Genomic DNA, 15,828 nt, shown 5'->3' on the forward strand with positions numbered 1-15,828 from the left:
CCCATCTCCCTCAGCACGCCTCCCAGAGCATGGTAGTCCTCCATCAGGCGATCACGGGCTCTCCTGGCCGCATCGTTAGTACCCACATGGACAAGGACCATGGGGTAATAATTGGTGGGCTGTGGAATCACAGGTCCAGAAACAAGTATTTTTAATTCTGTGGTATAGATCAATGTAGTTGGGATTGGTAATATGACTGGCAAATAGCAAATGCAGTACTTGTATTTTTAAAAAGAGAAGGAAAAACATGACCAGGGCAGCTAAAGTACATGGGAAGTGATTTACCTGTGACTCCAGGGGAATGGAGTTGATGATTCAGGAAGTTTCTTCCAGTTCAATGGTCCTGAGTAAAATTAATTACAATAACAAAGGAAAAAACAAAGCTCTTTGAGACAAAGACTCTGCCCCAGTTGTGAGACACCTAGTTTATGCTTGGATGCTATACAATTGATGATAAGCATAATATGACAGTATTTTTCTTAACCTTTGGACTTCTGTCTTTCAAACAATACTGAGTCCATCAAGAGCAGCTTCTGCATTACAATGTGTTCTTAGAGCTTCTATGTCAAAACAAGCTATGAATTAGCTGTAGGGCATCATGACATGTGAACAAATGCAACAGAGAGCTATGAATGTATCGTTATTTCAGCAATAAAGTAGTACCCCCTTCAGAAAAGTTCTCTGAAGTGCGTTCAGTACAGTAACAATGAGTAGGTGACTGCATGGATGGCTTACTTCAAGTTAGAACTTGCTGGGAAATTTTTTGTAATACTTTTAAAATGGAAAAAAGTGAACAAATCATGTGTGGTTTTAATAAGCATGATAGTAGAAATACCTAGCTTATAAGAGGGAGAGAAAGTACTAAAGTACTGTACATTTATGCAACATCTGTCTTTCCTGTGCTGCTGGATATGGCTCATACCACTGGTTCCAGGAAGCTCTAGATATCACAAAATGAATTTCTTAATCATCAACCCCCACTGCTTTCTGTCAGAATATGCTATGAAAGCTGCTGGCTAAAAACAGGGTATTGTTGATAATTCTTTTCACAGATGTGCCCTTAAGACTGGAATCTTAAAAGGGTCTGGTGTGAGCTGTCTTGAGACAACCCTAGGTCTAGCACAACTTGCCGTGAGGCCTTGGAAAAATTGTAGAGGTTAAGATTTTAAAAGTAGACAGGTGGAACTAAGCCACCCAGCCTCCACTGAAATGTGGAGCCTATGAAAGTAGGTCGGAGGGGCTTTCTGGGCCATCAAGGTGGGTCTCCTGTGTTTGCAGGCAAAAGAATCCCTCAGATCAGCCCTTCATATCCTCACGCAGAGTCACAAGACTCAATACCTGAAACACCATGAACAACTTCTAGCTTACCTCAAATAAAAGCAGGGGAGGTGGGGGCACTGTCGCAGCCCTGTCACTGCAGTGACGGGGAAGTAGCCGGCTAATGCGTGCTACGGAGGTATAGTTTTGTTTGGGTAGCAGCCAGTGAAAACATGTGGATGTTGTTGATCATTATTATCAATCTGAGCCAGTGGCAGGGATTGAGGGAGCTAACTGTATGTGTAATGTAAGGGGCATATTTTTGGAAGAGTTCAGACTGTTGGTCTTGAGCTGTTGGGTGGTGAATGCCCCAGCTATAATCAGCCTGGAGTAAAGGACTTGTCTATGCTGAGATGTTCCCAAAATCTTTTGCAACTTGCATAGAAGGAGCACCTCCTAGCAAGGACCAATGAACAGGGATAGCCCGTCCTATACTGAGAAACCTGCAGGTGCAGGGGGCCCCACAGCTAAGGGGCCCTCTGTGTCCAGCTGCTTGCCACCCCCCACACTGCCAGTGATGCCGCTGCCAGCTTTGCATCTGGTCACTGCCTCCCCCTGCCCCCAACACTGCTGGCTTCAGCTGCTACCGCTTGCCCTCCTCCTGCTGCCCCCCCTCCCCACACACACACACACACCTTTGCTGTCACTGCTGCCACCAGCTTCTTCAGGGCAGGGGGCCCCAAAACTATTTCTTATAGGGGGCCCCAAAAAGTTGTAGGCCAGCCCTATCAATGAAGGTGGGTTTTGCCATCTATCGCTATAGTTTGCTGAGTGATACAGTTGCCAAAATACCTGAGCAAGGTCCTCTACAGCTAGCACTGAGTCAGCCACACTGGCACTACAGCAACAATAGGAAGTTTTCATATAGAGCTCAGTGTATATGCAGCCTTGGTCTGCTCCAGCTTCTTGAAACATGATAGTCCATAACAAAGTAATTGCACTTGGGGTTGACACTGGGAGGGGAGAAGATCAAGGGGGTTAATTTAGTTGAAGAGGTGCAGGATCCAATAGGGAAAAATGAGATGCTTAAGAAAGTGATTTAATGTAAGAGGCAAAGGCTTAAGGATTAAGCTTCATGTGAAGGATGTGAGGATGAAGGTGGTTTAATCACTGAAAAGATCTTGAGAACCTGAGATGAAAGGCACCAAAGGCTAAAGTACAATTGTGAGCCTATTAAGACTAAAGTGAAGACAAGGAAGGGAGCGCTTGTGTTAGCTGAAAGCTTAGTTCTTGTTTATTGACATTGCAGAGCAAGAAGTGAAGGGCCCAGTTTTCCTATTCCTTTTTTGGAATGCTAGTAATTTCTATTGACTTTGGTGCCAGGAAGTACAGGTGTCATGAGACCTCTCTTCTTTTAACCTATGACAGACAGAAGTGGCCTGGAACTCAGAAGACCTGAGTTCTTCTCTGCTACGTGCCTTCTGTGGGATCTGGGACAGGTCATTTAGTCTCTGTGCCTCATTGTCCCATCTGTAACAAGGGAGCAAGAACATTTCCATATTCCTTGAAGGTAATTTGGGGATCACTATAATGTAAACCGAGAGATGCTTGGATTCACCCACAGGTACGGTGGCTAGAGAGGAGTCTGAATAGTGCAGAAAGGAAGGTTTGAGAAGCTGAGGAAGAACGTATCAGATAAAAGTGGAGACATGGAAGATTCTTGAATGTGGCAAATGGTACCTTTCTCTGGGAAAACTAATTTTGCTAATCAAGCATTCAGAAATCATGATTTAGTTCCTAAAACTCAGGAGATTAAACTATTCATACATACATGCATGTAGAACTTTTCTATATTCTATGATACACGTGTGTGTGTGTATGTACATATGTATATGTACAAGTGTAGGTATACCTAAGCACACCCATATGTGTGTGCGTATGTATATATGTATGTGTATATATATAATATTAGAAGTTGTTTTATTTATCTGTTGGTTGCAGTCATTTTAATTTTGAAACTTTTCTTAACTGTGAGAGTTAGACACTTGCTGTCATTGTTTTTCTTGGAATTAAAGATAAGATTCTCTTGCAGGAAATGTCTTTAAAGCTCATCTTCTGGAATTGAAAGAAAAAATAAGATAACTGTGAGAGCTGGCAACGTTAGCCCCCTTCTCAGCCATGCTACTCAGTAAGGCTGTGCGAAGCTTCGGTAGCTGATTCAATTCGGAGGAGACTCAGCCTGATTTGGCAGCCAAATCTCTGAATCTGAATTGAAATGGGAGGACCCATTTAAAAGGTCCAAATCAAATCAGAAGCCTCTGAATTGACTCAGAGAGATTCAGAAGGCTTGCAGCAAACAGAAACTGAGAAGAGGGAGGGGGTGATTTTTCCATATATGGAAAAGGCTGAGATTGGGTATATGGAAAAGGCTGAGATTGGGGAAAGACTGCATTGATATTAACATCTGTAGGTGGCAGTGACTGTGATCTTTCCCTGAATTCCCTTCTAGTCACAGTGCTCTGGGGAAGGGACGTAGAAACAACATATAAAGCTGTGTGTGAAGTGATCTGTGCATTTTGTGAACTCTCTCTCTCTTGGAGTAGCAGTGTCTGAAAGGCTCTGGCTTGCTATCTAGTTTCTTGCTAGCTAGTCTTTCTTCTTGTAAGTTGTATCCAATCCTTTCCTACTTATTCTGGCCTACAATCCCTATTGTTGTCCCTCTTGGCTCATTTCAACTTATTCTTCCCCCAAAATCCTCTTATTTGTTCTTTTTAGTCTGTCTTGATTCTTTTCCCCCACAAAAAGAAATCTGTGTTTTCCCTGACAGTGTGTTATCACTGTACAGGAAAACACACCACACACTCTCTCTCTCAAGAAGTGTGCTGGAAAGGCAGGTGCCAGGTCTTCCGGCGGGGGGGCAGAGGGAGAGCTGCAAGTCCCCCCCCACCCCAGACATAAAGGCACCCTCTTTCCTGGCAGTGATGAGTTGTATTCTGCTAGTGGGAGCAGTGCCTGCACCACCGCCATTAACACCACTAACCAGCAGCAGCGTGACAGTCTTCACCCCAATTTCAGTTCGTAGCACGAGCCTTCCAGTGTCAGAGCGGGAGTTGGATCTAGAAGCAGAGGAGCCGAGTGTCATAGCGATGGAAATTCTGGGGAAGGAGGGGGAATCTGAGTTTGTGCTCCATACCTCTCCAAGCTCCCCTAGAGGCAGGTCTCCTTCTCTGGAAGGCACTTCAGAGGAGGTTGGGGGGACAGGTGGCTCAGCTTCTCCTGTTGTTGTGTCTCTGCCTGCTGAGGAGGGGGATAAGGCAGGATCCCCACCCTCAACCCAGAAGTGGGGGATAGTGTAGTGTGGGATCATTCTGAGGTGGCAGATGATCCCAGGTATGCTACCTGCCACCACTGCTGAAGGCAGATCAGCTAGGCCAAGGAGGTGAAGCACTCCAACACCACAGCAATGCTGCTGCATCTCAGGAGGCAGTGTCCCATTGCCCTTGTTCCTCCTCAGCCTGGCACCAGTGGGAGCGTGCCCAAAAAGAAGCCCCCTCTCGTTCCAAAGCCCCCGTCCCCAAGAAGCAGAGGGAGGCCACCCTGGACCAGTGCAGGAAAGGTAGAGACAAAGGGTGGGGGGCCTGTTCCCAAGGCGAGCGAGGTCACCCAGAGCACTGGGGAGATGCTTGCTCTGGAAGACCAGCCCTTCTTCTTTGAGTGGCCAGGGTTCAGGTGGCTCATGGTGCTTGTGGCCCCATCCTATGACATGCCTGCATGTACCACCTTCAGTAGGATGGTGGTGCCCTCTGTGTATGAGGCATGCAGAGAGTACTTGAGGGAGGAGCTGCAGAAGGCAGCTCCACAGGTAGCCTTGCAGTTCACCTCAGACATGTGGAGCAGCCAGGGTAGGGATCGTGGCTTGGCTACCGCTCCCTCATAGGGCACTATTGTAATCAGTTAGGGCATCGGTGGGCTCTCCTGGCAGGCATGCCCGCATGAGGGGCTACCATCCCTGCTGCGTTCATCCCAGTCTGCCTTAACACACATGTGATACAAGTTTTACTTTCAACAGTTCGAGGTGCAGTTTCCCAGAAACCCCTCACCTATCTCTTTGAAACTTGGCAGGGTTTCATACCCTCAGAAGGGGCTACCATACCTGCTGTTTCCATCCAAATCTGCAAAACAATGATGAAATTATAGGTCTTTTAGTGATTTCCCATTTATAGTCTATAGCCGAATCTCCAAATTGGCACCGAATCTCCTAATGTGAATCAACTGAAATGATTTGGGACAGTGATTTGAACCATTGAATCGAATCACTGTCCCTCCGAATCAGCCAAATTTGAATCTGAAGGGAGTAATTGCTGCTTCGCACAGGCCTACTATTTACTACGACTGGCTGTTCTCCAGTTCAGCGATGTGCTCCTTGGAAGTACCTTCGCAAGGTATGATAAACAGGGCCCAGAAAAGATGACCCCATCAGAGGCAACTATTCCAATGTTGTCTTTGACACGGTGGTAGAATTTTCACCAGAAACCCACCACAACACATCACTACCACACGGGGAGTGTCTACTATTTTATGTGGTAACAAATTGTTTTTCAGACTTGGGCTCTCTTTCCCCTTCCTTTCACCGTTCACCAGAACTCCTTCAAACTCCTTCCTACTTGCGTGTTAGTTCTGCCAGTTCCCCTTCCTTTTTCTGATCCCCTCATTCTCCACTTTTTCCTTCCCTTGTTATTTTATTGTGATACTAAAATCTCATCTGTTGTACAGTTACATGCTTGCACACAGATGCACAGATACACGCATGTTAAGATGACTGATTTTCTTTTAAAAAAAACAAAGCTTAGCAAATAGGCATTGCGAGGGACCCAGAGATTGAATCTGGAACAACAGCAGTGCGTGAGGGTGTTTTGGATCTCAGATCTTGTTTCATGCCCATTGCTCCTATCTAAAAATACATACCAGTTCTTTGACATTATTAATGGCAGGATTCTTGGAAACATCAGTATATTGCAAAAAAATTACCAAAAGCAAATACGTTGAATGCTGAATCCCCATCCTCTGAAATAAGACTTCATTGTAAGCGTGTAGTTTAAAGAGAGCTCTTTCTTTCTCCTCTCTCCTGAGAATTCTAGATTTCTACTGGTATTCCAGGATGGTTACCAGTCCGCCCAGTTCATCCAAGTACCCTACCAATTATTTTTTGCTATGCTCTTAGTGTCACATGACTTTCTTCTCTCTCCTAAGCCAGAGGTGGAGTTGCCAAAGTTCATAATACTTCACTTGTTCTCTGGTTTCTTTCCAGGTTGCCTATTATTCAAGGGGGAACATTTGCATTCTTGACACCAACCCTTGCCATGCTCTCCCTTCCTCATTGGAAATGCCCGGCCTGGACTCAGAATGCCAGCTTGGTAAATGCTTCTTCACCAGAGTTCACTGAGGTCTGGCAGACACGGATGCGAGAGGTAATCCTGCCTGATGTCACCAGAAAGGTAGCTCCAAAAGCATGCGAAATGACTATTCAAAGGCCCTTGAAGTGGTGTGGGGGGAGACATCAGGCAAGAGACCTCTGCTGAATAGCAAATAAAGGGCTATGTTCTAGCTAGATCCACAGAAGTACCTAGCGGTACATAGGCAATTAATCTTTGCATTGCTATTTAGTTGAGATTATCTGGTGCAAGTAATCATAGGTAGGAGGGTGAAATTATTATGTACTTAAATAGCATTTACCAAGAATGTAGAGTACATGGAAAAAGTGCACCTCATGTGGGGAAGTGATACTCAGATAAAACAAAATCCTGGCTACCCACACCCTCATTAGCCTAATCTCCTCAACATAAATAACTACTCGTGAGCTGAAGCTGCCTCGTCTACTGATTCCTTGTCTGTTGACTTCCAGGCTATTTGAACCTCTTTGGTGTTTCTCTGCCGATTCTGGTAGCCAAAGATATTATTGTTCTGTGTTCAGCCTTTCAGAATCTGCCTGAGAATATATTTGCTCCTTATGCAGAGAGATGGAATGGTTTTCAGGGTCTTTCATCCCTTTTCAAATTCAACTAGAAGACAATAATAACTTTCTATGTTCAGTTGAAGACTTTATCCACAGGGAGTCCTAACAGCACTGTCTTTTCACACAATCATAGTGCCTCACTTGGCAAGCCATCACTTAGGGTAATAAGCACAACTTTCATAAGAGTTTGCATGATCAGGTTGGGTGGTCATCCATTCTCGTTCCTTGTGAAGTGTTTTGGCACAAGTTGTGCGAAAGCCTTGGGCTAGAACAGTGGAGTTTCTAAAGTTCAGGACTGGGGTGCACTGGACTAGTTGGCTCAGGGCAGCTTTACGTAGCATCTGACTCTTGGTCAGTGCCAGTAGGAATAATTAGCGATTAATAACTATTTCCCTTTTTATAAATGCTAAAATACACTAAATGTACTCAGAATATTTTACAAAGGACTGATGGATTGGCTTGTTTTTTGCCTTTTGTCTTGCAATCAAACACCCCTGAAGTAGCTGGCATATTGGAAAAGCAGGTAAATGCATACCAGTAAGTGAAACGGGGAGCAAGTGGCCTTGCCTTTCCACAAGTGTGACTCTCAGAAGGCAGTGGAAGGACCCGCACATTTTTTGCTTCACTGGGAATTGGCTCTGGCTCCTGAACTGTTATTAAACCAATTTCTTTAGAATGCACTACCTCAAATGGAAACCCTTTAAATCTCCCCCCTCACTCTCTCTATCCGTTTTTTCAGGTACAGGGAGCCATCATGGTAGCTTCTTGTTTCCAAATCCTTGTTGGATTTTCTGGCCTGATCGGATTTCTGATGCGGTTCATTGGCCCTTTGACAATCGCCCCAACCATCACCTTGGTTGCGCTGCCTCTCTTTGAATCTGCAGGGCAGGAGGCAGGAGAGCACTGGGGCATAGCAGTCATGTAAGTGTCACCTCGCCTGGACAAAGCAGGATGTCGGTGTATGGGATAAAATAGCCTAAATCTGAAACTGACTCAAAGGTTACAGTGCGGTGAGGAAAGGCCTTTGCATGCCACACGATTTCGTGTTTGTTAAATGCTGAAAGGGTTGCGAGTGCTGTGGCAGACACTGAAATTTCACAACCTTAAACAAATAGAGAGACAAAAAAGATTTGAGTGTTAAAACTGTTGTTACTAAGAAGTTTTTTAAAAAAGTCTCCATTTTGGAGGGTTCTTTGGGTGAACCTGATATCTTTTATTAGACCGACTTAAGTAGTTGGGGGAAAAAAAATTTAAGGAAGCTTTCGGGTTCAAAACCCTTCATCAGGCTGAGGAAGTTACAGCAGTCGGTGTGTGCTCTTCCTGGATGGAATGAAAAGTAAAGAAGCTAGAGGGGCATCTTCAATACACAAGCTCTTCTGGCAGGTGGTCTCGGGGGGGGGGGGGCAGTGTATCACACACACAGCCTGTGTTAAAAGAATACTCCTAAGTCATGGCCAAATGAATATTGCCCATGTATTGTTATGCAGTCTTTCATAAGTGACCATAATATTTTCTGCACGGATAACCTTAATTCTGGCATTTCCTAACTTTTGAGTGCTTAACTTTGCCACCTAAAGAATATTTTAAACGTGTTTGAGCCTGTGTGTGATATCTGTGATATTTAACAAAGCAAACTGAAAGCACAGAAATTCCATCCTGGCATAATATTGATACCTATGTGATTCATCAGCAGGATTGAATCCAGCACACAAACCTCTGCAACTTGAGCTAATATGAGTTAAAGGAGTAAAATGCAACAGTGGTAGGTGGTTGTCCTCTATGTGCACCAGTGTTAGAAGGTAATAAAACACTGGCCAATAGATATCATAGATGTTTGCTGACAGCAGAGGCATGCTGAGACTAAGGGATTTTGTGCATCTTAAGCTTATGCATCTCTGTTTCAGTTAGTCCAGTTGTCCTCAACCTCGGGTCATGACCCAAATCAGGGTTGCAGGGTCTGCCCGTTGCCTCGCCCACCCTGCCTGGGGGGCTCTTCTGGCATGTGGTCTGTGTGGCTCTCACTGCTGCTGCCCCCTGCGATCCTGGCCCAGGCTCTGCTGGTGCCACCGGGCATGAGTGAGTCGGTAGCAGGGGTCGTGACCCAGATTTAGGGTCGCAACAAAAAAAGGTTGGGAGCCACTGAGTTAGTCTATAAGGTGCATCTCTATCTTGCCTTCTAAGGAATCACTTATTCCATTTCAGGCTCTGGAATTGGGAATGTGCTTTAACAGGAACAGATTTTTCTATCCGTCCAGCCCATCCCAAATCTATTTCTTTCCCACCTCTGGCTCTTTCTCAGCCCCATTTTCCATGCTGACCCTTTCTCAGTCTCCATTGCTTGAGCTTTTCATGCTAGTCCCAATATCCAGCCAGTCCTAGTTTCCCCTAATTGGCTCATTGTCTGAGTCCCAATCTGCACCCCCTGCCTCCCCCACTCCCAGTCCAGTATCCTTGCCCAGTCAGTCCCAGTTTTTCCTTTCAGCTAGTCATCTCATGAGTCTAATCCCCAGTCCCCTCCAATCTCAGTGTCCTACCACCACTCAGCTGACTCCCAGTCTTTCCTTCATTAATCCCCCATCTCAGTTTCCCCTTAAGATCTCAGATCCAATCCCTCATCCTAGCAAATCCTAAACTCAGTTTCCCCCCTTTCCCCTTTCAGTCTCATCATCAGATTCCTTTCCTCAGTCTGCACATTTTCCTCCACCCTGCTTTGGCTTTTAAGTTTTTGTTAGAAAGTTTCTTCCTTCATCCTTCCTAGTAAAGGGGGTTATTGAGAGTTCAGGACAAATAGATAGGAGAACCAAGAGAATTTATGGTTCTGCTATCTAGCTACCCCACAGCGTAGGATGCCTGGGATGAATCATTAGCAGGAAGGTCCAGCCTTGTCCCTTTATCACTGAGCGGGGATGTGCTCAGTTACTCTGTAGAGATGATGCATGTATAATTTGATCAGAAGATCTGGAGCCTTGAGCCATGTTCATGTTCTTCAGAGACTGTAGCAGCTAACATCAAAGAAGTTCCCAGGGAACATGAGAGCTGTGATTTTTCTCAAGTCTTATTGCTTAGCCAAATTTGGACAGATTTTCATGGGTGTGACAAAAGAGAAATTGTTGACTTAAAGTTCACCCCTTATCAAAGTCTACGTAAACTAACCTTGTTCAAAGCAGTACAATGGACTTTCCCTAAACATTCTTGGAAACAGCTGAACTGTTTTTGCTGAATTCTTCCTGATGTGTTCAGCCTGAGGCAGACATTTTACTTGTGGAAACTTCAGATTGGAAGGTTGAAGTTTTCCCAATTTATAAAGCAACAGAAAATAGAATTTTATTTTGGAAAGTATCAGGTAATTTGAATAGCTGGAACTGCTACCACCCCAGCTTATAATACTGTCTTTCAAATGACTCAAATCTGCTGTACGAAAGAAATAAATCAAAAGGGTGGCTGTGTTGGGCTCTGTTGTTTTAGAAATAAGAAAAAGGAAATTTGTGTCTCTTGGGGCTTTTAATGTCTAACCAGTTATTCAGTGCTTTGATTTATGACCTTGACACACTCTATTCCAGCTTGCCCTTAAAAAGAGTTGCCTTATATGCTTCCTTGCTTACTTTAAACGTTTTATCTACAAATTGTCACCTTTTAACTCTCAGAAAAGTCCAGTGTTTCATTACATCAATATACTTTGTAGTGCTTAGAATTAAATTCAATCAACTCATCACTTGATCCTATTTGAAATAATCCCTTAATCTTTTTTAAATTAAGTTTGGGGACAAAAAATGCCCTATGTGGTTCTCAAAAGATTTAACCTAACACTCAGTAGCAGGAAGTCATCTTATAATGATCCAATTATTCAGTGTCCATTTGATTAATATCTTAATTCTGTCGTTCATATTGAACTGAGAAAACAGTGCGACCAAAGTTGTATACTCTGTTAAAGAACTCTCTTGATAAGCCTAGCAGTGTAGGTGGCATGGCAAGAAACACCTATAATAGGACACATTTAATACTAACTAGATCTAACCCTAAAGTTGGGAAATCAAACTTGAATCATTCTCTCCAATGGAAAACAGGAACGGGACAGATCAGTGATTCTCATCCCTGTGTACCTTTAAAATAAAAACTTGCATTAGTATTATTAGACTCTCTGGAAGTCAAGTCAAGATTTCTTTTAAGAACAGTTTTCTATACAGCTTGTCTGAGCACAACCACTTTCTCATTTTCCTTTTTTTCCTATTTAATGCCACTTGCAACCTTCTGACACCTGCATCAGATTCAGCGGTTCATTATATATTATTATTTTGCTCTTTGAAGCAAACAATCAAAAAACCTCCGCCAAACCATACGTAAAATAAACAAATAAACTAGAAAGCTTATTTGCATCTTAACCTTGGCAGGTAGCTGTGACTTTCTGGGAAGCCAACAGCTTACTTTCCAGAGGTGCTTTGAAATCAACAGGAGCTGAAGGAACGAAGTCAGTTTCTTGGTGTATATGTGATGCTAGGGACCTGCCTAAGTTGTAGCATGGCAAAGGGTTTCTCACGACCTGCTTGTGGTGTGCACAGCCAATTTCACAGACATTTTGTGGCAGCCCCACCCATTGCTGCTGATTGCTGGAAGGTGCCTTCCCTCAGTCTGTCACTACTGCTTTTTTTGTCACCCCTATCACTCCTGATTGGTGTGGTGGAGAGCACCTTCACTCAGTTTATGTCACTACTGCTTTTTTGGGTTGATTTAGCAGGAAATTGCTGTCAATTTGAGTTTTCATGGCGATCGCGGACAATGCTGCTTTTTGCAGTTTCCACAAAGCATGCAAAACCACGATTTAGGTAGATCCCTAGTGAAGGGTAAAATAGGTTCCTTTGTCTTATTGCCTATTTTTGTCTCATTCTAGGACCATTGTCTTCATTGTTCTGTTCTCTCAGTTTCTGAAAAATGTGCCTGTGCCACTGCCGGCCTACCAGCGAGCCAAGAAATGCCACTTCTCTAGGATCTACCTCTTCCAGATCTTCCCTGTAAGTTATAGCTTCTGGACTTGCATGACCAGACAATTCACTTTAGTAGGAACAAACTAAATCAGCTGCAGTTTACTCATGCAAAAAGTCCTATTTCCATAAATTTACATAGGAGTCAGTAGGATTACTTGTGTGAGTGACTACTCCCCAGTGTGAGAGACCTTCACAATATGGCTTGTACTGTATTTTCCCCTCTGTTTTGCTGTTAGAAATTCACTGTTGTGTTAGAAATGCCCCAAAGGGCAGGTATTTCTAGCCTGCCCATGCTAGTACATGGAGGTAGGCCATCTTCAAAATCTAGCGCAATGACAACAGGTGCCTCGTGCTTCTGGACTCTGGATACCTGGTTTCCATTCTGCAATGGAGTCTGAGTGCTCCTACACATTTTATACCAAGCCTGTGTAATATCACAATGAACTCCAGTGCAGGTAAAGATTCTGGGAGTTTTTTTCCAAGGTGCTGATAGTAAGAAGGGCTAATAAGTCCTTATCAGTATTCTCCAGTGAATTCCAACACGGACATGTCCAAAAAAACTGTCTGGATAACAGGAGCACTAATTTGTCCAACAAGGCTTCTAACAGGGTTACATGTCCACTTGAACCTATGTGGCTTGTCAGGCCAGCACAAGTAAGATGAGGCTGATTTCACTAGCTAACAGAACACAAAAGAATATTGTGGCTAGCATCACGTTCAGCTGTCTTTGATTCCTAGCCTGAATGATCAGGGACCCAACTTACACCTAGGCTGACTGGAGGTTGCTTTCAGACCAAGTCTAGAACACAGCTGTTAAATTGTGCCTCTTAAGGCATCTTGCTATGGCTTCAATGCTCTGCCCTAAGGTTTCTAAGTTAATGGAGCTGAGGCACTGATCTGTCACCTTCATGTTATATAATAAGTAAACTGAAAAAACCGGCACTTTGAGAATGCAATGGAGGCTCATTCATCTGTACTGCATAAAGCAGAGTGTTGATCTACTGGAAGAGACCATAGCTAATTAACATCCTTTTCTTATGTGACTGGATATAGGTACTTCTTGGTCTGTCCCTCACATGGCTGATGTGCTTTGTGTTCACTGTGACCAATGTCTTCCCCTCGAACCCTGAAGCTTATGGTTACTTGGCTCGGACTGACATCAAAGTGGGTGTTTTGTCCCAAGCCCCCTGGTTCCGGTTCCCTTATCCAGGTATGGTTAGAAGTATCATATCCAGATTATTTAGTGCTCCTTCTCCTTGTTTTTCCTAGTGTCAGTTTGTGTGTGTGCATGTGGCGATTCTGCTATTAATGATCATGAATGATGTGGGGGACATGAAAGACTACTGAGCAGCCCAAATTGGAATGCTCAGACTGGACTAAGTAAAAAAACAGTCAGTTAGAAGACCAAGTAAAAAGCAAATAATGGCAAATGTGATCAGTGATTTACTTCAATGGATTTCACAGGAAACCTAACCCTAGCTGTCTAAATTTTGCTTTTTATTTGTAGGCCAATGGGGTGTTCCAACAGTCAGCTTGGCTGGAGTATTTGGGTTCATAGCTGGAGTGATTTCCTCCATGCTGGAGTCAGTGGGGGATTACTATGCCTGTGCCCGACTCTCTGGAGCTCCGCCCCCTCCGAAGCATGCTATCAACCGTGGGATTGGAGTGGAAGGAATCGGTAGTCTTCTGGCTGGAGCCTGGGGTACAGGGAATGGCACCACTTCTTACAGTGAAAACGTTGGAGCTCTGGGAATCACTCGGGTAAGGTTTATATCTGTACCTTCAGCTGGTAGTAATAGGACACTGGGTTGTCAGCAGTGTTGAAAAATTCTCTCTCTGTGTCTGTCTTGGTTTTGTTAGACTTGTACTTATAAACATACTATGCCCATTTAAAAAACATCTTCTGCTGGTCTATATGTAGTGACCTTTACCCACTTCCTCGTGGACACGTGGACACTTCACAAAAGAAAATACATTTGCTAAGAGTTGGGACCTGGCACAAGTTTCAGCAGATTCAGGAATCAACAGGGCCATTCAAACCGAACTACTGGTTCTTCTCTGAAGGCAGTTGCTTCATTATGAAGTGTGGGAGAGGTATATTGGCTGTGTATGTGAGAAGCTTGCATAGTCATTGGTCATCAACGATCAGGAATAGCCAGCGTAGATTCAGGAAGGGCAAGTTCTGTCTAACAACTTCCTTCTGCGACAAGGTCACAGGCTCTGTAGGTTAAAGGACAGCAATGGATGTGATGCACCTTGATTTAATAAGGCTTTTGATGCAATCTCCATGACGTTCTCATTGATAAGATGAGAAAATACAGACTAGATCAGGACTATCTAACTTGCAGGATATAGGGTGTATGCAGCCTGCAAGGAGTTAATTTGCGACCCCTTCTCTCTTCCCCATTTCCACCCCCCCACCCCCAGGCTTCCTTCTGTCCATCTCTCCTCCTTCTGCTTCAGCTGCAGCAGTAGCTGGGCTCCTCTTCCCCCTCCAGTGTCCATTTCCTGCTGCAGCCCTAGGAGGCAAGGTGGAGCCAGCACAGCATAGTCCACAGGGGTGGGGAGCCTGCAGCCCTGGGTGCCTGCATGGCACAGTGCAGCAGGGCTCCCAGGGCTATGAAGCTGGGATTGAGGGGCCGGGGCATCCAAGTGGTGTAGTGTAGTGGGGGGTGATGATAGTGTGGTGCAGCAGCAGGGATAACACCGTAGGGACGTGTGGCCCATAGGGCTTGCAGCCCCCAGCTGCTTAGATGTTGGACATCTCTGGACTAGATGAAAGTAGTGTAAGGTGGATACTTAACTGATTGGAGTATTGTGTTCATTTGTTCAATTTTTTGACTAGTCATCAACAGCTTGGTGTCTAGCTGTTAGTTAGAATCAATGAGGTTCCCCAGGGCTCTATCCTAGGTCTGGTATTGTTTAATATAGAATCATAGAATCATATCATAGAATCATAGAAGTAGGGTCAGAAGGGACCTTGTAGATCTTCAAGCCCGGCCCCGCGCCTGGGCGGGAGAAAAAGACTGGACTCAAGTAAGTCCAGCCAGGTAGTCATCAAGCCTCTTTCTAAAGATCCCCAGGGTAGGAGCCAGCACCACTTCCCTAGGAAGTTGGTTCCAGCTCTTAGCCGCCCTGACGGTGAAGTAGTTCTTGCAGATGTCTAATCTAAACCTACTCTCTAATAATTTCTGTCCATTGTTCCTTGTCATGCTATGGGGTGCTAGGGGAAACAGTGTCTCCCCCAAACCCTTCTGGTCGCCCCCTAGTGAGTTTATAGACAGTCACCAGGTCCCTCCTCAGCCTTCTCTTCTGAAGACTGAACAGGTTTAGGTCCCGCAGTCTTTCATTGTTGGGTCTGCCCTGTAGTCCCCGGATCATGCGTGTGGCCCTCCTCTGGACCCTTTCAATGTTGTCCACATCCCTCCTGAAATGGGGGGCACAGAACTGGACACAGTACTCCAGCTGTGGCCTGACCAGCATCACATAGAGGGGGAGGATCACCTCCCTGGCTCTACTTGAGATGCACCTGTGGATGCACGACAAGGTGCGGTTAGCCCTGCCAACCGTGACCTCGCA

General features: G+C 44.7%; 1 protein-coding gene across 1 annotated transcript in view; it reads left to right on the top strand.

Moving 5' to 3' along the window:
- Positions 1-15,828, top strand: part of LOC109316806 (solute carrier family 23 member 1-like) — a 42,162-nt gene that overhangs the window by 13,561 nt on the left and 12,773 nt on the right. Inside the window, exons 4-8 of the mRNA XM_019545154.1 lie at positions 6,566-6,725; positions 8,010-8,191; positions 12,156-12,276; positions 13,303-13,459; positions 13,757-14,010. Of these exons, the coding sequence (XP_019400699.1) occupies positions 6,566-6,725; positions 8,010-8,191; positions 12,156-12,276; positions 13,303-13,459; positions 13,757-14,010 (874 nt within the window). The remainder of the gene's footprint in view (positions 1-6,565; positions 6,726-8,009; positions 8,192-12,155; positions 12,277-13,302; positions 13,460-13,756; positions 14,011-15,828) is intronic.

Source organism: Crocodylus porosus, unplaced genomic scaffold (assembly GCF_001723895.1).
Source record: "Crocodylus porosus isolate Cpor-Errol unplaced genomic scaffold, CroPor_comp1, whole genome shotgun sequence".
NCBI lineage: Eukaryota > Metazoa > Chordata > Crocodylia > Crocodylidae > Crocodylus > Crocodylus porosus.